This window comes from Xyrauchen texanus, chromosome 35 (genome assembly GCF_025860055.1).
Source record: "Xyrauchen texanus isolate HMW12.3.18 chromosome 35, RBS_HiC_50CHRs, whole genome shotgun sequence".
In the NCBI taxonomy this organism is placed as follows: Eukaryota; Metazoa; Chordata; class Actinopteri; order Cypriniformes; family Catostomidae; genus Xyrauchen; species Xyrauchen texanus.
Window position 1 is genome coordinate 28,671,333 of NC_068310.1, and position 26,885 is coordinate 28,698,217.

At 38.3% G+C, this 26,885-nt stretch overlaps 1 protein-coding gene and 1 long non-coding RNA gene across 4 annotated transcripts in view; one reads left to right on the forward strand and one right to left on the reverse strand.

The window, feature by feature from the left end:
• LOC127628413 (serine/threonine-protein kinase Sgk1-like) overlaps positions 1 to 26,885 on the reverse strand; it is a 35,148-nt gene that overhangs the window by 4,496 nt on the left and 3,767 nt on the right. The window contains exons 3-5 of one of the 3 annotated variants that reach the window (XM_052105139.1): positions 18,683 to 18,922; positions 9,514 to 9,711; positions 4,533 to 4,593 (exon numbers count right to left, since the gene is read on the reverse strand). In XM_052105139.1, coding sequence (XP_051961099.1) covers positions 4,533 to 4,593; positions 9,514 to 9,711; positions 18,683 to 18,922 — 499 coding nt within the window. Of the gene's footprint in view, positions 1 to 961; positions 1,196 to 2,061; positions 2,227 to 4,532; positions 4,594 to 9,513; positions 9,712 to 18,682; positions 18,923 to 26,885 lie in introns of those variants that run through there. The other 2 variants (XM_052105141.1, XM_052105142.1) reach the window with 2 other exon arrangements.
• On the forward strand, positions 4,469 to 26,178 carry LOC127628417 (uncharacterized). Its single transcript, XR_007968662.1, has 2 exons — positions 4,469 to 4,613; positions 26,034 to 26,178. It is a non-coding gene; the product is annotated as an uncharacterized LOC127628417 (long non-coding RNA).

Sequence of the window (26,885 nt, forward strand, 5' to 3'; positions counted from 1 at the left end):
ATCGATATATAGTGATAAACAGCAACAATAGAGTGGTTCAGCCATGACAACAATTTGTAGGTGAACCCAGAAGGCTAATCGCCATGGGTCACCTCCAAAATTTCCTATGGGGTTTTTCAATTTGAGTAAAATATGGTCTGTGGTAAACCTTACTTGAAGATACTTTGTTTTGCACATAAACTACAGACAGTCATACCTCAAATGTAAATTTGGATGGCGCTGTGTTGTTTTTAAATAAAAAAAACAATTACTAAGGACTACAAATACCACAAGCATATGAATCACCGTGCTTGATGAAAAAGAAAACGGTAGTAATTCTTTTTTAGCAACTTGTTAGCAACATAAAAATGTTTTTTTTTAAACACACAACAGCTTCACAATTCATGTTTGGGTTATGACTGTGTGTAATTTATGTTGTAGAACAAAACATGCATGTATCTTTAAGAAATGTTTACCACAGACATTATTTTACTCACAAATCCAAAACTACCATTATAAAAACCCATAGGAAAATCCAGAGGGGACCCATGGCTCACAAATTTTAATTCCCTTCCAGGTTTTTGGACTACAACCTAAACAGCTCTATTTTAACTAAATATTTTGCAGCCCTTTTAACGCTGCACAGACGCTCAAGAGAATCATTTATGTGATCTAGTTCATTAGGAAACATCCGAACGAACCAACTCACTAAAATAAATTGGAGCTGGCAACTGAATATAAGTAAATATAAGTGAATAATGAATTAATTTACATTAACTGTCCACAATAACCAATTCACGTGATGTGAATTTTCAGTGATTTGGTAAATGTGGATAAACTACACTATTGTGAAAATAGCTTAGCTACTTTCACACTACTAAAAGTTAATATCATCACTACTTTTAGTAAGTTACTTCACAGAACTGTTCGGTATAACAACTGTAGCCTATAGCTAAATTCAAACAGAACCACTTGACCATACCTGATCATATGCTACCTGTGCAAGTGTCCGTGTATCAGTGCCTCCAAAAACAACCTCTGCCATCCACAAGTGCACAACATTTATAGATTCTGTGCTGGATCTTATTGCAGTTCACTCTTTCAATCCCTTTCTCTCTATTCTTGTCCCTAAAACCCCACTTCAACCGTTGGTCTAGGTGACGCATGAATGGGACAAAAGCAAAGGGACTCGGGCCAAATTTCAGCCTTCACTGGAAAAGTACTAGCTGCAGCAGGCCCGGTGACTTTCAGCTCTATGATTGCCACTTCTTAGAAAATTCAAGCATTCTTATGCATTAATTTTCTCACTGTTCTTTCAAGTTTGGAGGAAAAGATCCATGCCTGTGTTAGGAAATTTACATAAGATCATTCAATGCCCTAGTTTGCCACAGTTACGCAATGCCCCAGCCAACTATTGATTAACTTTGTCATTCATACAACTCATTAGGTTATAATAAAAGTTAAATAGAGAAAGGTTTAGACTTGTTAATGGCTTGGGGTCAAAGCCATTTTGCACTTAAAGTACAGGCTGTAATTCTAGTAATCATAGCTCATTTTGCAAAAAATTTTGTTGAACTAAAACTGAACTTACTCAGTAGTCATATGGCACTGACCCCAGCACTGACCCCAGCACTGACCCCAACACTGCTTTTAAAGTTTTACACCAGCTGTTTTCACGCAAGTTGTCTATTACTAGACCAATGACAATGGGACATTAATAAACACAAATAATAAAGTAGAAACGAGGAACATCTAATGTAGAAACATCCCAAAAACATAATTTTCTGGTGACAATTTATTTCCACTGTCGTTCTCACTATGCTGTAAATCCTGGCGAGACTTTATTAATAAGTGAGGCTTGGCAAAGGTAAAGCCAAGTTCTATTAGTCTGAATTGATATGAGTGCAGTGTTAAAACCTGGTCACGTCCCCTACTGTTACCCACTCACATTCCACCTGGCACGAGTTGGCAATGTATCAGTAGCACACCCGGTTAAGAAGACCCCCTCTAGTGCGCCATCTTTCAAACCAAAACAGTTCATCAATACAAATTTCCCGCGATAGATTCAACAAGATCACTTACATGTCAGCGGTGAAGATTTCTCTTTCATGTGGGCGAGTCAATGAAGAGGGTAAAATGCCGAAATCGCGGTGGGTCAGGAAGTTTAGAAGTGAAAGACTTTTCTCAAATACGGCGCATTCTATCCCGGCTGATCGACACCGGATATCTGAGGGGCGGAGTTTGTTTCAGCCCACTAACAATGGTGTGGCTTCTTCTTCAGTGACTGCTTTCATCTGCAGACCCGGCGGCCAGAGGTAAACTAACTCAGTAAGGCTGTGTCTCAAAACCTGTTGAGTCACCTACCTAGACAACATACTTGGCCATCATATGCACGCGCAAAGTTCTAAAGGAATGCTAACAGAACTTCTATACTTATGGGATTTAGAATCACCAAAGCATCAAATAAATTCCAATTGGATAAACAGCAGCCATTAAATTATTTGGCATCAAACGTTTTGTGTAAAATTCACGAAAATGCTTAATACCATGCATTTCCCTAATAATAACACGAATAGATTGCTAATGGAATTGTATTGAGTAGTTATCGAAAAGGATCTCACGGTAATTGATTCTTAGGGGACACTTGTTTAATCCCATTAGAATTTGTTCCAAATTATGGAAATTAGACAAGTATTCTTTTAGGATTTTTTGATATGGGTTATGATGCCTATAATTCTGTCTAGATAGGCAGCTCACTGGGTTTTAAGACACAAGAGTAAAATCACTCTCATGTCAACCCAGATATTCATGGCTTTCTTTCTTCTAAAGAACACAAACTAAGATATTTAGAAGAATATCTCAGCTCTGTAAATCCATACAATGCTAGTGAATGGTGATCAAAACTTTAAAAAGTGGCTCCTAAAAGCACATAAAGGCAGCATATAAATAATCCATAAATCTCCAGTGGTTAAACCCATGTCTTCAGAAGTGATATGATAGGTGTGTGTGAGAAAAGTCCTTTTTATTATAGTATTTTTTACATGTATTATATGTAAATCTCCTCCCTGCCCAGTAGGTGGCGATGTGCATGAAGGAAGCAAATTTACACCTATCATATCTCTTCTGAAGACATGGATTAAACCATTGGAGTCGTATGGATTACTTTTATGCCGTATTTGTGATTTTCGGAGCCTTCAAGTTCTCGCCACCATTCATTCACATCATAGTAAATCTCAGTTGGTGTAATACTTGATCTTGATATGGATGTAAGCAAAAAGTAATTTACTTACTAAATATACTCTAGTGAGATTTCTGTGTTCTTTACATGATATTCTCTGTAGTTGAATCTACAGTTATTCCCCAATCCCCATCATTCTATGCAACAGATTTATGGAATATTTTGAAACATCTCAACTTTCAAAACATCTAAATTTAAATTCTCAGTTCATTACTCCCAATTCTGATTCTGTCTCCACTTGTGCTCAACTCATTGAGATTCCTGTCTCTTTCTATCTCTCATTCTTTGTTTAAGTGAGAAGTTGTGTGTGTGGATGAACAAGTGTCTGGAAAAGGATTGAAGATACACAGAGAGCACTCAGAGAACAAAGGAGGCTCGGTCTTAAATGTCCAAACACTTGGTTTATTTATGCTTGAGGATGGGGTTTACGTAAATTCCAATTTAAATGCAGCTAAACACTTAATACAGGTCCCAAACATTATGTATACCAATGTAGTCTTGGATCAAATGCTGGTTTCAACAGCATTATGCAATTTCCTACAGATACACACATGCATGTCTACCCAGGTATACTCAGATACACCTGCAATGACTCCTTCAAGACAAACTCTAGAACTTTACAGTTAGAAACACATCAGAAGAGAGATTATTTTCAATCAAAAATAACATTTATGAGTACATTTACACAGATTTAGTGGATGATGAGGGTATGAGCTATGTAATCTGAACACAAACAAATACACACCCATATATTAAAGATGTGCTATAGCTGTATACTGTACAGTTCAAACATATTGTGCAATGTGCCAAAGAACTACAGTACCACATTGCAAATTTACGACATTACTTAACTCCTCCACAGCACCAGCATCAATCTTTTATACATTAAATCATCATTCTATTTTGGGGTAAGGATCAGGTCAACTAAAACAACGTTTGTTCACAATCGCTTAATAAATCTCATCGGTGTGGAATCTTGTATCATTGGGTGTTTGTTATTGTATGGTTTAGAAGTGTTTTAACAGAAGGGCTGTTTTGAGCACTGACCCAAACATAGTTATTAAACTTTCTACTCTGAACCAACATGGCTCAAGGAGATTATAGGCTACGCTTTTACCCGCAGAAATTGAGAAAGGGAGAGAGATGAAAACAACCCAAACAGGAAGAGAGGTGCAGTGGGGATATAAGAGACATATCCTTAAAAATAGAGAAAGAGTGAGTGAATGAGATACCAAGAGAAAGAGACAGAGAGTACTGAAATAAGGCAATGAATGAATGAAATTAAGTCTGCTGAGAAAAACACAGAATGACTTACTGGTGTCCGACGGACAGGAATAATCAGACTCAGGATCTCCATGGTAGTAGAGGTCCATTGCCTGTGGGGGACAAGAGTAATGTAGGTCAACACTCTTTTGTTGTTTTAGTATTGCATGTATCTTTTAACTTAGTTTAAGGACACAATGGGCTTTGGTCCTTTAGACCAGTGGTTCTCAACTGGTTTTGCTTCAGGGTCTAGTTTGTACATTATACATCAAGTCATGACTCAACAATGTACCAAAATTGCTTATCCTACAAAAGTAAACAAAAATGATTGAAAATTGAATATCACTGTGAACTGCATAGGCACAACTATATATGTAAAGTGCTTTGGTTAACACGTGTTGTTTTTAAAACGTGCTAAATAAATGTGATTGATTGATATGTAAAATAGCATGACATGTTCAAGATGCATAAACAACAACAGATGTATGGTTTACCAGTGTAACACAATAAGTATTGTTTTAATAATACACTGTTAATAATTGAGCGAACAAGTTCCATGCAACATGATTTTTGAATTTTTTCAACAACTGTCTTTAATTGTCCTCAGAAACATTCCTTTGTTTAGTCAATGTGAATTTCTCTAAATGTAAAAATTATTGATGGGAGAACTACTAATTTCTGGTTCAACCAACTATCAATTCGCAGTCTTACCATTTCAATTACTTTTTACAATGACGTTCAATGATGTTGTAAAACAGTTAAAGGATGGGAAAGGAGGAGGCGAGAACCGGCTTGACGATATAAATCATAGTTTAATGGAAAACTTAAAAGACAACACAAACACACAGGACGGACATGTCCGCTAACGATCTCTCTCTCGAACAATCGTCACCGGCCGCCTTTATCCCTCGCGCGCCTCATCAGGCTGATTGGGGACCGGGCGCGCGATATTCCGACCGGCCCCGCCCCCCTCCGCTCCACAGATGTTAACAGAAATATTTGCCTCTGAAGAGAGGTATGTCTTACAAGGCAAGGCAAAACGTACAATTGTTTGACATAGACACGCAAGAGACCTCAACCCTTAGCACACAAACCTTAAAAATGGTGAGAATCAACAAACCTCATTTAGTTCTGAACTAACTCATTTAGAGCTCCTAACATCACCACTAAGTACATTTAACATTTGAGATACTTCAGTCTGGCTTCAGATGCTTGCACAGCACTGAATCTGCATTGGTGAAGGATACTAATGATATTTTTCTCTCCATTAATTCAGGTTCTTCTGTTGTCTTAGTTTTACAACATCTCAGTGCCGCGATTGACACAATATCAACCATAATATTCTCCTCAATCGTCTAGAATGTATTGTTGACATCCGGGGTATGGCTCTCCAGTGGCTTTCCTACTATCTAAAAGAAAGGACGTTCTCTGTAAATTTAGGGAATTTTCTTCTACGTCGGCTCAATTACAGTGTGGTGTCCCTCTGATTTTAGGACCCTTTTTATTTTCACGGTATATGTTTCCACTGAGCTCTATTTTTCAGAAGGACAGCATATCGTATCACTGTTATGCTGATGATTCCCAATTTTATTTCTCAGTGAGTGTAGACAAGAACTGAGAACACCCTAAATTGCTTCAAAGATATTAAACATTGGCTGGCAAACGATTTCTTACAATTAAATGAAAGCAAAAGCGAAGTTCTGATTTTAGGTTCCTCCATGCCCTCCTTACCTGGCCTGGTTGCCCAGTTATGTCCTCTGTCGTCTAATGTACAAGATCATGTGAGGAGTATTGGAGTGTTTAAAGTGCTGTTGTCAAGGGTAGCTTTTTCCACCTGAGATCAATCGCTAAGATAAAACATTTTCTTTCCCATAAAGACTTGGAAATTATGATCCACGCAGCAGCTAGGCTATTAACAGGGTCAAGAAAGAGAGATCATATTTCCCTGGTTTTAGCAGCTATACACTGGCTTCCTGTGAAATTCAGGGTTGATTTTAAAATTCAGATTTTTATCAACAAGGCACTATCTGGTCTTGCACCCCAATATATCATTGACCTTCTACACCCTTACTCCCCCATCAGAGCGCTCAGGTCTTCTGATCAACTTCTATTGAGGGTTCCTCATTGCCGCTATAGATCTAAGGGTGACCGTGCCTTTTCTATGATAGGTCTTAATCTATGGAACAGTCTTCCTTTCCATGTGAGGTTAGCTTTATCGTTAGCCATTTTTAAATCTTCTTTAAAACATATTTATATTCTGTATCTTTTGAATAGATCATTGAATAGTTTGAAATGGATAAATATATGATGTTGTATTTAAATGATTTTATTTATTTTATTATGTGTTAAATTGAAATAGTTAGGGAAAGAGATGAGGAAACAGAATTAAGGGAAACATTTTCAAAAGCAAATAGAAAATAAATTAGAAGTGGTGGGTACTCCACTGGTAGGTAACAACACAAAGAACATGCACTGCTAAATGCAAATAATAATATGCAACTAATCACATATAATTTGTACATTGTTAGGATATCAAAATACCTAGGCTTATCAACTTTAAAAAGGGATGAGACGCTTCCGATGTCTGTTGTTGGTATTTTGACACAAGTCAAAACTTGGTATTTTGGCACAAATTCATCACTTGGTAATATGGCTATAACAATATAAGAATTTTTCTTTAATAATGCACTTAAGATTTACTGTCTAAAGAAATTAGTCCATGGGAAGAATTTTGAACATATTTAAAATTGAATTTATTGCATCACATGTGCACGCGCTCACACACATTGCAGCAGAATTATACATTTCAAATGGACTGTCACATCTGTTTTAATCTATGGTTAGCAAAAATGAAACCATGTGACATCTGGCATACAGTTTTGTACCCACAGCAACAAGCTTTCCATGTGAGATGAGCGAGAGAGAAAGAAAAAAGGAGGTGAAGAAAGAGAGAAAGTAATTACACAAATCCACTTCTTTACAGACTGGGTTAACAGAATGCTAAAATATGTGAGGGATACCATTAACATCTTTGCACGTGCACCTACACTAAGTGAGACCAGACCCTGTGTGTCTCACAGCTCTTTTATCTTCCTTAAACAGCTAAGATAGAACTGTTTGAACTTTACATGGCTACAGTAAAGCCCAGCTAGAATTGAATGAAGAGAAAAGTAAAAAGGACAAGTTTCTCACATGTAAAACTTGTACATTACATTGTAGAAATCTGCAGTACAATTTGAATGTGCTGAATTAGAGTGTGTGCAGTGCGATGTGGATTTTAAATGCAATTTTTTTTTTCATCTTTGCAATTAAGTTTCACATTTAATGTAGGTAAAAAGAAAGTGTTTGTCTAAAACTCTGTGACAGAAGTCGCCCATTCACATGTGTAAAAATGGTGAGTCCAATCAAGTCATTTTCTGTCATTTTCAAAAGCAGCTATTTTAAAAATGTATATGCAGCTCTGTTCCCTTGCAACGAAAATATATGGTGATCACTTCTGCTGCAGTTTTGTTTATACATACTGTGTTTATATACACTATCGTTCAAAAGTTTGGGGTCACTTGCCTGAAATGTTTCTCATGATCTTAAAAAATCTTTTGATCTGAAGGCGTATGCTTAAATGTTTGAAATTAGTTTTGTAGACAAAAATATAATTGTGCCACCATATTAATTTATTTCATTATAAAACTACAATTTTATAATGTATGTTTTGAAATGGATGGCTTAGACTGAATTGTTAAGAAAAGCTGCCTACATAGATGGGAACTCCTTCAATACTGTTTAAAAGGCATCCCAAGGTGATACCTCAAGAAGTTGTTTGAGAAAATGTCAAGAGTACATGTCTGTAAATTCTTGGCAAAGGGTGACTACTTTGAAGATGTTAAAATATAACACGGTTTTGATTTACTTTGGATTCCGTTTAGTCACAACATAATTCCCAGAGTTCCATTTATGTTATTTCATAGATTTGATGACTTTACTATTATTCTAAAATGGGACCGATAGTGTGTGTGTGTGTGTGTGTGTATATATATATATATATAAATCTTGCATACAAAATGTTAAGAATTACAGTTGTGTTTTTATTACCAGAGAATGTTAATTTCCTTTTGTTCATGTGTGACACTGGTGAGTGTGTATCAAATGGCTTTGCTTGTCTGAGAACATTGGCATTAGAAGTAATCATGACCTCCTCAAATTGTCTGCTGGCTACGTGACATGTGCCACTGGCGAGCTGTTGTTGTGCCAGGATCTGAGTCAGAACCTCACTCAGTATGGTATATTAAGTGTGTGGATCTGATCTGTTGGTACAAGAGAGTGTAGATGTTCACTTTTTTGTGTAATGTAGGGATATGTGTGTAACTATTGTGTACTGGGATGTATGTTGGAAATGTACTATGGAGTCTTAGATTTAAGACCTCACTACTTTCATTTTATTTGTCTGACCAATGTGTGAACCTGATAAACTAGAGCAGCCCAAAAAGTATTTGGACACTTATGACGTACTAAAATGAATGAATGTCATTGCATTAGGTACAGAATATCAAACCAAGTGGCATCAAATGCAAACAAATGATGCTTGAGCTTTTCACAGAATTATGACTTTTCTCAGCTATTTTTGCAATGACTTTTAACAAACTTGTCAATTTAAGTGGATGTGTGAAGTCATTTTCTTTCAGGTTCACACAGGTGTCCAAGTAGTTTTTTAGATTAACTATGGACTATGTCCACAAAGTTTGACAACCAGGAAATGTCCAAATACTTTGTATCTTAATTTTCAACAGAACATCTTTACAAATAAAAAAGTAACAAACTTCTTTTTATAAAATGATTAGCTTTAAAAGTGGCTTGTGCCTCCTTTCTTTAAAATAAATGCCACTTGGTTTGCTATACAGTTACCTAATGCAATTACATTCATATATTTGAAAATGTAGCTTAAGTGTCATAATACTTTTTGGGGCCGATGTAAATGTTTTGTATTTGGAGAGTTGTTATCTGTTTGTGTGCATATGAGAGTGTGTTTTTGTGTTGACCTGTGTGCGTTGACGGGGTTGCCATGCCTCCTCATTCCCATACGTGATGAAGGGTCCATTGCAGATGCAACATTCCAGCAGTACAGGACTTCCCAGCAGTGGTGACATTGTCCAGGGGCAGATCACATGTGCCTCTGTCTCTGCCTCCTTCACATTATTATCACCGTGATAACGACTGAGCATTTTCCATTTTCTTGCCTGTTGGAAAAACACAAAAGTAGTTAGACATTCTCCCAAAATGGCCTAAAACTTGAGTAATAAATAAGCAGGCAGTCATTTTATTTAAAAATGTAACACAGGGCACAATCGCAATGGAACAATCTGAGGTTAAGGATCTTGCCCAAGGCCTTAATGACAAAAGTTCATGGCATTGTTTGCGAGATTTTAATCTACAACCATTTGGTTTCCTACAAAGATCTTGAACCACAACACTACACCAGTGCAAAAGTAAACATTTGTGTGGCAACAATGTAAGAGCACATTTTGTGAGTGGTGCATGTTCGTGCAAAATTACCACCATAATGCTAGGGTGGTTGCCTAGGCATTGCTGTGTGAAAGCTAAATGTCAAAGTATACTTCAGTTGTTCACATTGCTGATTGCTCCCAGATTTTCTCGACACGCTGACAGTCCTCATCTGTGCACATCGTCGGACCATGCCCTACCTTTGACTGTAATAAAGGAGTATCACAAAGCAGTTGTAGTGGGCATATGTCGAACATGTTCATGTTTGCTCACGGTCGAAAGAGTATACTCTGAAATGCAACACGGTCGACCCACTCAGAAAAAAAAAAGTATACCCGAGCCTTAAGGTTTATGACTGGTTTTAGCTTGTTACTGTGGTTTCTTGGATGTTCTGGGTGGTTGCCAGGTTGTCTCTTACTGGCCCAAGTGAAAAGAGCCCACCTCCAAGTCTCTATAATATTCTGCTCCCTAGATAGGACTTGGGTCTCTCCTTTAGTGAAAGTCTTTGGGTTTTTTCAACCTTTAATAATTCACTGCCAGATGAAAATTACAAGTCAGAATGCTTGGACATTGTCCATAGCACAAATGTGCACAAGTTTAATACTTGGGTGTTAATCCATACTAATTATACCACCAATTAACCACAAATTATAAATAGAGTGAAACATTACATCATTATTGCTAGGTCTCTTTGTCAAGTGCTTTCCACTGTACTGTACTGCTCAGATTTATGTTTCTGCAGTACTATAAAGTGCTTTAAGAAACAAATAGATGGTATCAGGGATCAAAGATTAAAGTTCAGAGCAAGAAGAAGATCTGAATTTGAATCAAAGACACAGATTAAAATGAAGTGTGTACAGCTGTATGCGGGTTTATGGAATTCATCTGATAAAAGCTCAAGGGTCAGTCAAAACACGTCACTGCATTGACTAAAGATTATTCTATAATCCACAACAATCAGAGACAAACACACACACACACACACACACACACACACACACACACACACACACACACACACACACACACACACACACACACACACACACACACACACACACACTCTTTGCTCTTTATCCCCTGATTCCTAGGATGTAACACAGATTCAAAGGAAAGGTGATCTTGGAACTGTAACTACCCCTTCTCAGGACCTAGTCTTGTGCACACTCACTCAGCCTGTCCCAAATATTTCAACATCAAAAGCTGATGATTATAAGTGCACTTACAGGAAAATGTTAAGATAAAAAAACTGCAAATCAGCAACTCTGCTCTCCCTTCCTCCCTTTTCTTTTCTCCTTCTAAGATTGTGTAAGATAGCATTTCTCTTGCCAGGTTTTGCAGCACTGCAGCACTACTCTCCATTGAACATCGACGGCTCCTCTGTGGAGTTCGTCAAGAGCACCAAATTCCTTGGTGTTCACCTGGCTGAGAACCTCACCTGGTTCCTCAACACCAGCTCTATTAAAAAGAAAGCCCAGCAGCATCTCTACTTTCTTCGAAGTCTGAGAAAAGCACATCTCCCACCCCCCTTCCTCACTACATTCTATAGAGGGACTATTAAAAGCATCCTGAGCAGCTGAGCACTGCTTGGTTTGGGACCGCAAAGCCCTGCATAGGATATGAGGACAGCTGAGAAGATCATCGGGGTCTCTCTTCCTTCCATCAAAGACATTTACACAAAACACTGCATCTGCAAAGCAACCAGCATTGTGGATGACCCCACACACACCTCACACAAACTCTTCACCCTCCTGCTGTCTGGCAAGAGGTACTGAAGCATTCGGGCCCTCACGGCCAGACTGTGTAACAGATTCTTCCCCCAAGCCATCAGACTCCTCAATACTCAGAGACTGGACTGACACACACACACATGTCCTGAGTTGCACTTTAATTTTGTCACTTTATAACTGGCTGCTACCTCAATAACTGCTATGTGCATAGAACACTATCTCATAGTATGCTATGTTTACATTTGGCATTTTTAGAAAGTGTCATCTTTTTGCACTACTCAGATTACAAATGTGTACTGGTCGGCGCTGCACTGTCTCTTCCTGTGTCTATTGTCCTGTTCCTTTTAGTAATTTATTGTACTGTCCCATAAATTTTTGCACACGTTTGCACGTGCACTTTATGTAGAAATGTTATTTAGTCTGTGTAGTCTCATGTGGTTCTGTGTTTGTCCTATGTTGTTGTAGCACCATGGTCCTGGTGGAACGTTGTCTCATTTCGCTGTGTACTGTACTAACTGTATATGGTTGAACGACAATAAAAAACACTTGACTTGAATTGACACAGCCATTGTATTGAAATCTTCCAGACTGTATTTTCCAGGCAGAGATTTAGTCAATACAAAGCAAATGCAATTGCTAAAGCAACAACATAATTTTGTGGTGCTTTTATGACACTTTTGTATCACAAGCTGACTCGCAGTAATTTGGGAAGTTGACACGTCCACTGGTACTCCAACAAAAGCGAATTTAAACAGCACGTTGATTATTATTTTAATATTATTATGCATGCAGTTCTTTATAAATATTTAGATGAAGAGGATACATAGGATATTTGTACTTTTTACTATTTGTATTGTAAAATTATTTGACACACAACAGGACCATTTAAAATGAGTAACTAATGATGGCAAAAAGGTCATTAAAATAGTTAAAAACTTAAGATAAATGGCGACCAGTAGTGTCAGAAATTAACTTTTCATTAAGTGGTAATATTTGCCCACTGGAATTCATTTTCAGGGGTATATTTTTTTTCTAACCCATAATAACATTGGTTGTCATCCTTTTATACTTTAAATAAATTTTTTAAAATACATTAGATTATCTATACACCTATAAATTAAATAATCATAAACTCATTTTGTATTAGATGATACAAACAAAAACAAAAATAATTTATTACGGGCTTAGTTATTTATTTATTGCTCCCACATTTTGAATTTTGGGAGCCTTTTTGTACATTTCTGTGACATTTCTGCCCCAAGTAAACATTTGTGGGGCAACAATGCATGTCAATTTATGACCTGGTGACAAGTCACATAAAACATCAACTTTTCCTTATGCATTTATATCCATTTGAATCTAAAAAGTAATAAACATTAAGCAATATTCATGCTGATTATTGTAAAAGAAAAAATTCATTGACATGTTATGCATCAATTATGCTTTATTTGTCTTCTTAAAAGCTAAATATTTTGAGCACTTAAGTGTGTGAATGCCCCATTCATAGCAAATGAAAGGCTTTTACGCAACATACCTTAATAATATTAGAATTTCTCAAAAGAATATATACTTTTTTCATATATGTAATGGACATAAAACATATTTAAGTTGCAGAAAATGTATAATTTCTTAAAATAAATGTATTATACCTGTGCCCTACTGACTATGAAGGACAGAGTTCTTGATGTAGGCACTCAAAAGGGAGCATGACATTACAGTTTAAATGTAGCTATCACTAAAAGTCTTGTGACAGGGCCCTTTGTGAAAAAAATAGCTTTCTTTTGAATGGAATGACCCTTCGAGTGGCATCCACTTCTTAAAATGCCCTTCAAGGGCAAGAAATGCCACTTGGAAAACGACCGATGCCAGTGAGGCACTTACGATAGAAGTGAATGGGGCCAATTCTTTTATGTTAAAATACTCATTGTTTCAAAAGTATAGCCACAAGACATAAACAAAATGTGTGTAAACAAGATCTTTGTGTGAAAAAACATATTTACTTATGAATCACTTTTACTTTTGAGGACATCCTTTCCTAAGAACAATCTGGACACACACATACACACATACTAAATTCTGTTATCCCTGTGTTGGCTTTGTAGCAGGAAATTATTACACAATGATTCAGGGCTTTTATACACCAGTAGAAACCTCTCTCTAAATATAATACTGTTCCTCCTTCACCACGATAGCAGTAAATATATAAATTAGGTGAAGGTCAAAAACTTTCTTCAAATAACTTCTACCCAGCTGACACTGCTGGCCCACGCTTGGAAGGTAAGAGGGAATTTGGCTCAGATCCACACTCGACTGGCACAGTACCAGAGAACAAAACAGTTGTCGGCCACCGAAAGTCTCGGGGCCCAATACAGAGATAAAGAATCACTTGGACCAGCGCAGTGCTATTGTCATTTTAAGGGCTCTAGTGACAGCACTTCTGTGTGGCTAGATGGTAGGTGTGTGTGTTTTCCACAGAACCTAGTAACCATTAGCCTCATTAAACCTAACCAGAGATTCATAGGGGACAAAGGGCTTCAGTGCCAGAGGCTGTAGCATGAACAAACAGATATAGACAATTACATTACTAATTGGTCCACGGGTAGCCTGATGATGGTCTGATAAGATGGTCCAGAAGCCATGATTGTATAATCCTACTGAATTATACAATGAATATGCTGTCTTGTTGTTTTGAACTTGAAACGAGTGCTAATAAACGCAAAGTCCACAACAGCTCAGCAGCTTGAGGAAAATTGTTGCTTGATCTGTTTGTTTAAGCGAGGAGTCAAAGCTCTGGAATTCCAGTGGTTGACATCAAAAACAGCTTTGAGTTTACTGGAACTAATGACACATGCACTGGATTGTGGACAGGGAATGGTGGTTGGTGTGTTTTGTGGTTGTGCTTGCACTGTTGACCATAGGAGCATTTTGTAGCTCAAAAGTTGTCCTTTCATGGCTCAGAAGACTTAAAAGAGTTCTAAATTCTGTTTATTTGAGTATCAACTTTGTCTCAGACATTTACCCTGAAATTAATTAGGGGGAATGCAAATAGAAACAAATGAGACGATAGTTAACATAAAGTGAGATCTATAACTTTAATGTGGATTGCATAGCTCAGATTATTTGGACTTGGAAGAATTTGAGCACATCAGCAAATCTGAGCACATCTCTGGTGAGCCATTAGAACTTCAATGTAAACAACAAGTGCAATAAGTTGCAGAGAGTTCTGTAGGGTTCAATATAGTTTTTAACTGCCTGCCCCATCCTTTAATAACAGCCTCTTTACAAAGCCTGCATTACATTGTAACAGATTGTACCGCAATACTGTCTCAGTTTGCTGAAATGCCAACCTGATCTCATAGAAATAGGTTACTATACCTACTTTTTTGCTAAATGATTTTTACATGGCTCATTGTATGTATTGCAGAAGTTTCCTGGTGAAATTAACACTAGAGGTGCTAAAACAACAACTTTATTAGGGGCGGCTGTGGTAGAGTGGGTTGTCCACTAATCGCAGGGTTGGTGGTTCGATTCCCGTACCACACGACTCCATGTGCTGGAGCGTCCTTGGGCAAGACATTGAACCCAAGTTGCTCCCAATGGCAGGCTAGCGCCTTGCATGGCAGCTCTGCTGTCATTGGTGTATGAATGTGTGTGTGAATGGGTGAATGAGATGCAGTGTAAAGCGCTTTGAATACCGCTAAGGTTAAAAATGTGCTATATAAGTGCAGACCATTTACCATATTCCCTCTCACACCAATCACAAGTAAAACGGCAGATTATTTGTCATAAACACTAACTTTTCACACTGTTCCTTACACAATCCTATCTTATGAAATCTAAACAGTTTTACAATAGCACATGACTTGTAAGGTTGTACATTTTAACATTTGCATTGCATAAGTAACTACATTCAGAAGCTTGTTCGAGTGTGATCAAATTGCATCGTAGCTCAACTGAGTGTTGCACTTGCGATGCAAAGGACTGGGGTACGAGTCCTGAAGTGCACACAAGTCGGCTTGTGGGTCCAACTGTCATAGAAGTACCATAAATTGATGTGATAATTGCACAATTGCTCGTTTTTTCTCATATTTGCTTTATATGACACTATAGGTTAGGTATAAGGTTTTAGGTAGAGAGGTTGGTTTTGATGATTTCAAATATAATCTTTTCAGGAGGAAATTTTACTTGCTATTAGCGCCACTCAGTGGAACTGCCGCAATACTTGTAAGAAACCATGTAATTCATGAGATCAGGCTGTATTTATCTGTATGCCATCAGAAAGTTACAGAACAGAAGTGTTTTTTTTTTACGGCTTAGAGTTCTGAGAAAGATGCAGTAGGCCTTTCATAGTACATCAGGTTCTTATCTGAAAAGAAAATTTGATTTTGCATATGACCAAGTTCAATCAGTGGACTCTCATTATAACCAATCAGATGTTATATTGTCATCATAACAGCCAAAAGTCTTTTTTATATACAATAATTATTTTGTTGGGACTTTACACAAATCACAGAAGATATCATTACAGGCCACAGCACCATTCAACCTGATGCTGAGAGCAATGCGGTCAATCAAATTTATGTTCAGTTCAACCCGGTGAAATCTGGCACTAAAAAACTTGCACTGCATGTGTATGTTTGTGTGAGACCGCAGACCTCTGAGCGATGAGTCATCGGCACAACCCCCCACTCCTTGCATCTTTCTATCACATTAACTCCATGAACACACACAAACACAAACGAGCACACTAACCCTTACGCAGAGCAAGGAGCCTCACTGCTCTCCATATTTTCACAAGGTGTGAAATAAAAATCCTTCCAGGCAATTTTTACTGTAAAACACTATCATATTGCTTCTTTTGAGTCAAATGAAAATTCTGTTATCATTTACTCTAGTTTCTGTTACAGCTGTAACTTTAGCAGGAAGTATTAAAAGTAATTTAGGATGATTGCTCAGAGAAAGATTCAATCCGACAGTAATGATGAAGGCAGGCGGTGAGAGTGAGCTGAATCAGATATGGCTTAGGATGCTGAATGAATTCAGTCATTTATAGTTGCTGCTCCTGTGATTCTCATCATTCTTTCACTGATATACGTTGCATAACATCACATTCAGGACAGCAACTGGACAGAAAATGTAGCGATGACACATTTTCGTTTAGTGTGTAACGATACAGATGAAAAACATTTACTGTGTATTACATTCTTTTCAACTTGGGTCCAAAAGGCGGGATATACCAGGAATAATGTTTACAACATCCACATCGCAAATAAGAGCCACCTAGTGGTAATGTGATATATTAATATTAATATGAATATAAAAGTCTTTCAAATAGCACATATCAATTGAAAGCTCTCATTCACAGGAATGTGACAGCACTGTTTTTATGATACCGCAGTTCAATTGATTTCCAAATGAATCATAAAGTGAAATAGGATTTCTGTAAGACATCAAATACATATGTCTCATTTATGCAGCAATCATTGCTGCTGTAAGCCACAAATAGCTACAAACTTGATACCTGCTCTTACTGTAAGCTGTTTTATACAAAATGAGCCATTTTTACTTGTCAGTGAGCTTTCTTGTGTAAATAATCCAATGTTATATCTTAGATGTCCAGAACAAAATATGCAGTACAGCAGGAAAAGGAGGCTAAACAAATCATTGGAAATATATATTATCAACAATTGATGGTAAAAATATATAATTGTAAAAGCTTTCTAATAAAACCTAGAATAAGCTTATAGTCCACTCTGAGGCCGAGATACTCAATGAAACAATGGGGGTGGTGCATGAACTGAAAATTAAACAGATTATATATGGATGAGCACATCTGTGAGGGATAAAATGCATTAGAGTGCCACCTAAATTTCAGATCTGCATATTGTGATGGAAGGTGATTTTAGTACTTGCTGTCATCTAGTGGAATAAACTAAGGCGTTTTGGAGGGAGATAGAGCAAAAAAATAAACAAACAAAAAACAACCCAGAATTACATGCTTACAAATTTAGGAGAAAACAAGAAAAATAAAAAACAGAGACAAATTTTTGACAATTAGTCATCAGTCTATGTGAATGGTGAGCTTTTAAATTTGTGTGAAAATTTGCAGGCAGCAGCCCAAAAATGCTCCAGAGTTGAAGAGGTTGATTTAACAAATGAAGTTAGAGTTACTGCAAATTAAAGCAACATAAAATATGCATTTCTCAGTAAGAATTATAAGAATGTACAAGTCATGAATATCCTATGATTAAAATGTGTTCACACTTATTGTATATTTCATGGGACTTAACTGTGACAATATTTAGGCTGCATAGCAGAGATTTCTTCCTCTTCCTCTGAGGAATGATTGTGACACAGACTCCCTCTGAGCTCTGTGTCATCTCTCTAATACTCACTTTCCCTGAGAGCCAATCAGACAATGTGAGGAGCAATTGTGGGTAAGAGTCAGAGAAAGATAGTGAGAGAGAGAAAAAGAGAGAGCTCAATGCAGCTAACCTAGGCCAGTCGTGAGATGCTGTTTAGCATTGCTAAATGAAAAGACAACATGCTCAGCCTCTTATGAGTCTCTACGGCACGCTGGGATTAAAAGCTTTGCGCCATATGGGATCAGCATAAACAAGCAAAACAGGAAAATATTACATCAAGAGTCTTTTTGTATAGTAGGACTTGAAGCAGGGACATAAAATCATTAGGCTATAACTGGGGGGATGGGGTGCACCCACACACACACTTTTAAACATGAATCAAACAAATATGGCTAGTTGCCATTTACATACTGTACCTTTCAGCAACGCTATTATACTTAATATTCATACAGATTCATAAAGGGTACCTTACATTTTTCAGATTGTTCCTATGATCCCTGTCTTGAAGGATGGATGTATGGATGGATTGATGGATTGATGGATTAATAAAAAATTATCTGATATCAGAAAAGCTGAAACACATAGAAACCAAGGACAAATAGTTTCCTGACCTTGCATGTCTTGTTCTTGTCTGACTGGCAGGGTGTGCATGGGGCACTGGGCTGACAGAGAGGGCTAGGGGGGTGAGGGAGATAGTATCCTCCAGGACTGTAATGACAGTAGCCGTACGGTGCAGGGATGTGTGTGTACCACAGATTCTGCCCTTCTTGACATTTTGGACATGGTGACAGGTAACCTTTAGTCTGGGCCTTCTCCACGTTCACCTTTGGATTTCGCATCCATCTGCGAACCTGAAGGCACATACACATAACAGTTTTTGTGTCAATACATTATAAATAATACAATAAATAAAGATTTGATGAATCCATTGTAACATGTCATGTTGTATTAGCAACAATAGGATAAGTGTGTTAGATGTGGACATTGAATACCAGAGAAAAGTTTTATTGCTCAGAGCTTGCACTTTTATAGAAATAAAACTAGAATAATGAGGCATTGTTAACATACAGTAATCAAATATATAGTGCTAAAAATATTTGTATAATAAATTAATAAAATGATTATTATTTTTTTCTTTCTTGGAAGTATTTTATAAAAATTGTTTATTTTGAGGTTTGTATGACTTTTGAAAGCAGACTTCGGTATGTTGACTAATCTGAGCACAGTTTGTGTCATTGTTGAGATCTCTTCTGGAACTCTAGAGGACACATGTGAAATTACAACGGCCTGACCTGAAGCAGAAAAGGAAAAAGTAATTTTTGTTCTCCAGATGGTTAAGTTAAGCTCAAATGACCACATTTGTGGCATAATATGAATTATAAAAAATTATCTTGACTCGGGGTCCTGGGTAGCTTAGCGAGTATTGACGCTGACTACCACCCCTTGAGTCGCAAGTTCAAATCCAGGGCATGCTAAGTGACTCCAGCCAGGTCTCCTAAGCAAACAAATTGGCCCAGTTGCTAGGGAGGATTGAGTCACATAGGGTAACCTCCTAATGGTCGCGATTTAGTGGTTCTCGTTCTCAATAGGGTGCGTGGTAAGTCGTGCATGGATCGCGGAGAATAGCATGAGCCTCCACATGCTGTGAATTTCCGCTGTGTAATGCACAATGAGCCACGTGATAAGATGCACGTGTTGTATTACAAATTTATAAAATGTTAAACACAATCATATATATAAACTTGGAAAGTAGAGTAGACTGCATTTAGCATTTAAGGTATAAATGATAAATATATCAGCTGTTAGAAAGCGTATTCCAGCAAGAGATTTCCTTCCAGTTCTGTTCTCTCTATTGTAAATTAAATCAGTCAGACTACTGACAATCTCATCCTCTGTCTTTTAATGGCTATTGGAGCCCCAGCCCCAGTTGTCTAAATAGTTAGGCTGATTGGATTAGCATCTCTGTATCTGAATAGTTATGCTGATTGGATTAGGACTGGTAACAATCTAGAGTCTAGGGTGGGTTTCCTATGCCTGTATACATCATTTGCATGCTTTAAAGTTATCACCTGGGTGCTTTGTGTCTATCTCTAAGCACTGCCCTCTAAATGCATGTATAAATTACAATGTAAAGTTCCCTTAGTTAGATGTTGGTCCCTGCAGCTGCTGACAGCACAAATTTCTCAATAAAGAATCCTGCTTGAAGATACAACCGAGTCTCCTGGTCTTACCTTCTGAGTTTCCCACTCTCTAGAAGGATAAAAAGTTTACAACAGTTTTGGTGCCGTGACCCGGATAGAGCTACTCACCTGAATCCAGATTGAAACTTCAAGCTCAACAAAGATCTGACTGCATTCTAGCCTGAATCGATCTTACAACCAAAGTTTGGTGAGTGCTACTCTATCCAAAAGAACCTTTAAGACCAGTACAAATCCTCTGCGCCGTCAGAGAAGGGTTAACAGACAGCTGTAGGTTTGGTTAACTAAGTTATCCTCTAAAATTGTCTTTTTAGAGAAGATTAGCATTACGTGTTAATATTGGTTACCCTCTGTTGTTTTCAGGCAGGGAAGATTAGCATAAAAGGCTAATATTTTGTTTATCCTCTGTATCTGCAGAGAAGAATATTTGTTACCCTCTGTTTTTAGACAGAGAAGATTAGCATAAAGTGCTAGTAATTTGTGTTATCCTTTGCTTGGGTCAAAGAAGGTTAACAATAGTTGAACTGTGTTAACAAGTGTACCCTCTGTTGATCAGAGATGTTTTAGTGTTTGTTTGTGTGATAACAGAACAAAGAAAATCCACAAAATGTTTAAGAAAAGTGCTAGACTAATCCCCACAACTGAAAAAGGTGGTCTTGCGACTCCTTTGTGGTCAGATAGGAATTCAAAACACTGTTAGGAGAACAACTGAACCTAATTGTCACTGAGAATGTTAGACAAGAACTAACTAAGAAATATGAGATTCATCCAGACAAGACTTGGTCAGTAGATGAGTGTAAAAGGTACTAGGAGCAAGTATTACGCAAGAACAATGTGAAAGGCATTATCTGCTGCCACAGAGAATTTTGTTTAGCACTTGCTACACAACAGTCTAAGCATAACTCAGAGCTAGAGAAAGAGAACAAAGAGCTCCGTGCTAGAGTATCCTCTTTAACCAAGAAATTGAACCACAACAAAGCTGCAGAAAAAACTGTTGTAGAAGAAGTTAATCAGCCGGATAACATTTTCCCTGACTTACAAAATTTCTTTGAAACAGATGTAGCTCTCCAATCCGTAACTGCTGTGCCTGTAAATTCAGTCAATGTGTGTGGTGCTAGGAGACGATCTCAGGGAATTGAGGGAACTGAAAGTGTTTCTACCAACTCTTCTGTTGTCCAAATACAAACAGTCACAAAAGCGCTTGGACCTAAAGATATAGAGAGACTATCCCAGAGCTTACCCTCAGCACGCACACAGTTTTCTGAATTTAGAAGAAGAAATTTTGACTGAATCTGAATTCAACAGTTTTGAATCTGCAGTGACTTCTGAACTACAGCATGCCAGTAGAAGCGATATAAGAGAAGGTGTTTTGAAAATTCTAAAGAATATCATGGGACCCAAAATAGACTGGTCAAGAATCACTAGCTGTGTACAAAAGAAAGAAGAAACTGTGAGTGAATACACTGAAAGGTTTTGTCAGTCAGCTGTAACTTACAGTGGAATTGTTGATAATTCTGAAAGTGTGTTAGATGACAAGGGACCCCTAGTCCGCATCTGGTCAGATGGCCTTTTAGCTGAGTACAGAAGAGCCTTGCCATTCCTAGATCTCACTTGGTCTAACAGAACTCTTAGAAGTAACCTAGACAGGTTGGCTACATGGGAAAGAGATGCTGATGTTAAAGCCAAAGTGAGAGTAGCAGCAGCAGCTACATTTAGCACAGAAAAACAAAAAAACAGAAGAAGGCAAATGCCACTACTGTGGAAAATTAGGACATTGGGAGAAAGAGTGTAGGAAGAAGTTACAAGATGCAAATAGAAATGCTATGCATAATTCTGCTCCTCCCCCGCCTGCTTACAACCCTGAAGCAGTTCAGCAAGTGTCCACTGAAACTTTAGGACAGCTCGTTCAGGCTCTTCTAAGAGCACAACAAGACCAGGAAAAAAAACTAATTGTTGGGGCTGTGAGTAGCTACCTTTCCCCTGTAATCCATCATAATGACAAACACATTTTTGTGAAAGGTAGCATACGAGAGAAAGAGATTGATTTTTTGCTTGATACAGGTGCAGAAATTACAGTAATTCCTACAAAATTGGCTAAAAGTTTAGACATCCCGTACAAGAAAACCAAACTTTCTTTAACTGGCGTAATAGGTGAAGATTCTGTTTTGTATGAAACCCCGCCCATAGAGGTACAATTTGGCCCGAAAACTCTGACTACAAAACTGCTATGTGCTCCATTAAATACAGGTGCAATTTTAGGCATGGATCTCCTGAGACAAGTACATCTAACTTTAGACATGTCCTCAGAATCTGCTAGCATTAAAATTTGCTCAGCACAAGTTTCTACCAATAATGCAATCCTTCCAGAGTATGCTTTCTTACAGAATCATCCAATTTGGGCTAAAGACAAGGATGATTGTGGTTTGTTGACAGGTGTAGAACCAGTCAAATTGACAGGAACTCCACCTCCGGTCACCAAACAATATCCAATCAATAAGGAAGCTATACAGGGGATCAAACCTATTGTGGAAAAGTTGCTGACGCAATGAGTGCTAGTTAAAACCAACAGTCCATGTAATTGACCCATATGGCCTATCAAGAAGTCCAATGCAACATGGAAACTTACAATAGACTACAGAGTAGCCAATAAACATATTGATAAAATCACCCCTCTAGTGGCAGATCCTTCTACAATTTGTAATGGCTTGCCATTGGAGTGTAAGATTTTTTCAGTAATTGATATGTCTAATGGATTCTTTTCTGTACCGTTGCACTCTGACAGCCAGCCATGGTTAGCGTTTACAGTTGACTATGAACAATACCAGTGGACATGTTTTCCACAGGGATTTCAAAACTCCCCAACTATATACCATCAGGCTGTCAGACGTGATTTGTGTGACCCAGAATGTCCGGTAAAACAGTCCACTATGATCCAATATGTCGATGATATTTTGATTGCCTCAACAGATCACGAGGTACATCAAACTGAATTGGCAGCATTGTTGGACTATTTGCATAAAAAAGGACACAAATGCAGTTTTCACAAAGCTCAAATTGCTAAAAAGCAAGTCATATTTCTGGGTCAAACAATTGGTGCAGGAAATAGATCCATCACACAGGATCGAGCGGCTTCAGTCAAATCCATACCTCCGCCTACTACCATTAAAACACTCCGCTCATTTTTAGGAACAGCAGGTTACTGTAGACCGTGGATTGAAGAATATGCCTCGATTGCTCAGCCTCTCTATGACTTGTTAAAAGGCCATGGTAAAGATTCAGATACTGTTTGTATGGAAGAACTTCACCTCAAAGCGTTCAATGATTTGAAGAGAGCACTATGTCAAGCACCAGCATTGGGAATTGCACAAACTGATAGACCCTTTGTTCTTTATGTCCATGAACATTTAAGCTTCATGACTGCATGTTTAATGCAAGATCATGGGGGCAGTTTACGCCCAATTCATTACTATTCTGGTAAACTTGACATATTCGCTCAAGGTATGGGCCCATGCCTCAGAGCAGTACAGGCAGTTCATCTAGCGCTTCAGGCTTCATCAGGAATGGTGTTAGGACAGACTGTAAACGTAAGATGCCCTCACGCAGTGTCCGCACTAATGAATCAAGCAAAAGTCACTTCTGTCACTTCCTCTCGTTGGGGAAATTGGTTAGCAACTCTCACAGCCCCGAGTATAGTTCTACAGCGTGCACCAGTCACGAACCCATCCTCATGTATGATGTCTGCAATGACTGAAGTTTTGTTAGAGGATGAAGGCGAAATGACACTTGATTGTGTTACGCTTACATATACATCTACGAGTGAAGTAAAAGAAACTCCCATAGAGAATTCAGAATTTGAGTTGTTTGTTGATGGGTCAACTCAAGTAATTGAAGGTAACAGACGAGCAGGTTATGCAGTAACGTCCACCACTGAAGTGGTTGCTTCAGGTCGTCTTCCAGATCATTTTTCAGCACAAGCTGCAGAACTAGTAGCCTTAACAAGAGCATGCACACTAGCTTCAGGATCAGTTGCAAATATCTACACAGATTCCAGGTATGCTTTTGGGGTCATTCATGATTTTGGTATCATTTGGCAAACCAGACAGTTTCTAACTTCTGCTGGATCCCCATTAAGCATGCTGGATTAGTGAAAGATCTAATGTTTGCCATGAAACTTCCAAAGAAATTGGCAGTAATCAAAGTGAAAGCACATCTCACCACTAATACAATGGAAGCTAAAGGCAATGCTCTTGCTGATGTAGCAGCTAAACAAGCTTGTTCCTATGCAACTGTACAAGTGTGTTCAGGTAGTATAGCACAGAAGACAATTCTGCCTCCTGAATCAATAATTGATCTGTACAAAGACGTTCCTCTGTATGAAGCATGGACATGGTTAGACAAAGGAGCCACAGTGGATTCATCTGGCTGCTGGACCAAAGGGGAAAGTATGTTGCTCCCGAATCACTGCTGCCATATTTGGCTCAACAAATACACAATTTGGGTCACAGTGGTCCAGCAACAATGAATCACAGGTTCTCTAATCAATGGTGGAATCCAAAATTCAGAAATGTAGCCACTGAAACAGCAAAGAGGTCTGTTACATGTCAGAAAAATAATGAGGTACCAGCAGCTACTACACCAGCAATACATACCCCAGCTCCACCAGGACCATTTCGTCACCTGCAAGTTGACTACATATCATTGCCTCCGTGTAAGGGAAAAACTGACGTTTTGGTAGTAATAGATAAGTTCTCTAGATGGGTAGAAGCTTATGCAACAGGGCATGCTACAGCTGCACATACTGCTAAATGTCTTGTCACTGATTTCATACCCAGATGGGGATTACCAGATTGCATTGACTCAGATCAACGTACACACTTCACAGGACAGGTAGTCAAGGAAGTGTCTAGAATGTTGAAGATTAAGTGGAATCTTCACTGCCCATACAGACCACAAGCATCAGGACAGGTTGAACGATGTAACAGAACAATTAAAACCAGGCTAAGCAAAATGCATCAGGAAGGAGTACCATGGGTAGAAGCTGCCAGCAGTACTGTGTAGTATGAGAGCGTCACCTAACAGATCAGTAGGACTGAGCCCTCATGAGATTATTACTGGACGCCCAATGCAAATGCCAGGTGTGATTGATCTTAGAAATGCTGATGTACACATTGCCTCAGATGCCCTGATCGCTTACTGTGAAAACCTCACAAAGGCAGTACAGAGTGCCAAAGAGAGAGTTGAGTCGTGTTGGCAAACTCCACCAGAAGGTGGACACACAATCATCCCAGGTCAATGGGTCATGATAAAGACATTCAGAAATAAGCCATTAGAGCCTAAGTGGCACGGACCACATCAAGTGATGTTGATTACAGCAGCTGCAGTATTGTGTCAGGGAAAGAAAACCTGGACTCATGTGTCACACTGCAAAGTTGTTCCCCCACCTACAGGGATAGGATAGGACACAGACCAGTGAGGAGCCCAGGGAAGAACCGAATGCAATATGCATCGGGGGACAAACCCTGTGGTGAAGACTCCCTCATAGGCCTTCCCCATCCACTAGTCCATCCTTACCTCACTGTTCTTTAGGTGTCAAAGGAATTATGAAATAGGGAAAGAAGGAACAACATTAGCAGACTCAGAAAAGGACACAACCCGGGTGTTTGAACAAATACTGCTCTACTGTCTTTTGTTTTAGGACACAACCCTGGTGTTTGAACAAATACTGCTCTACTGTCTTTTGTTTTTCTTTCTACCCTCTTTGCAGATACCACTTGATGGCTGTCCCGAGACCCATGGGCATCGACCTCCTCACCTGTGTATGAGGCCACAACTTCCAGAAAACAACTAGACCCACTGCCAAGCCCAGTATCACAAGAAGAACGAGAAAAAAAAAAAAAAAAAATACACAACACAGAGACTCACTTACGGAATCTTCAGTCATCCATCAACATGATCAAGATTGTCACATTTCTAACCATCATGGACATCTCCAGAAACAACATATTCTTAGAGCTGATGAATATGTTAAGAAGTGCCTTGTTTGCAGGAAAGGACGTTTGCATGCCACACGCACCCTCAGTAGGAGCAGGAATCCCATGGGTGGCACACCCTATCTCCAAATGTGACATGTGTACCTTCTTTGATCATCATACCAGTGGATTATACAACAAGGATACATGTCACAATGTAACAATCAAGTGTTTCATTCAACAAATGACTCAAGCACCTCACGAGAAAATAACAGTTCCAACCAGAAAAGATTATTACCCGTAAGAAATTCACGGACCCTAATTGCATGTTTGTTCTGTGTCAGCATGCAATCACAGACAAAACACAACACAGAGCAAGTGCTATGTGCCTGTAACGATCACAAGTTACAAGAATGAACTTTTAAGTGTCTAAATTTTTATTTTGTGAGAGTTATTAGAACTCTCAAAGGGGGAATTGTTGTATTACAAATTTATAAAATGTTAAACACAATCATATATATAAACTGGGAAAGTAGAGTAGACCGCATTTAGCATTTAAGGTATAAATGATAAATATATCAGCTGTTAGAAAGAGTATTCCAGCAAGAGATTTCCTTCCAGTTCTGTTCTCTCTATTGTAAATTAAA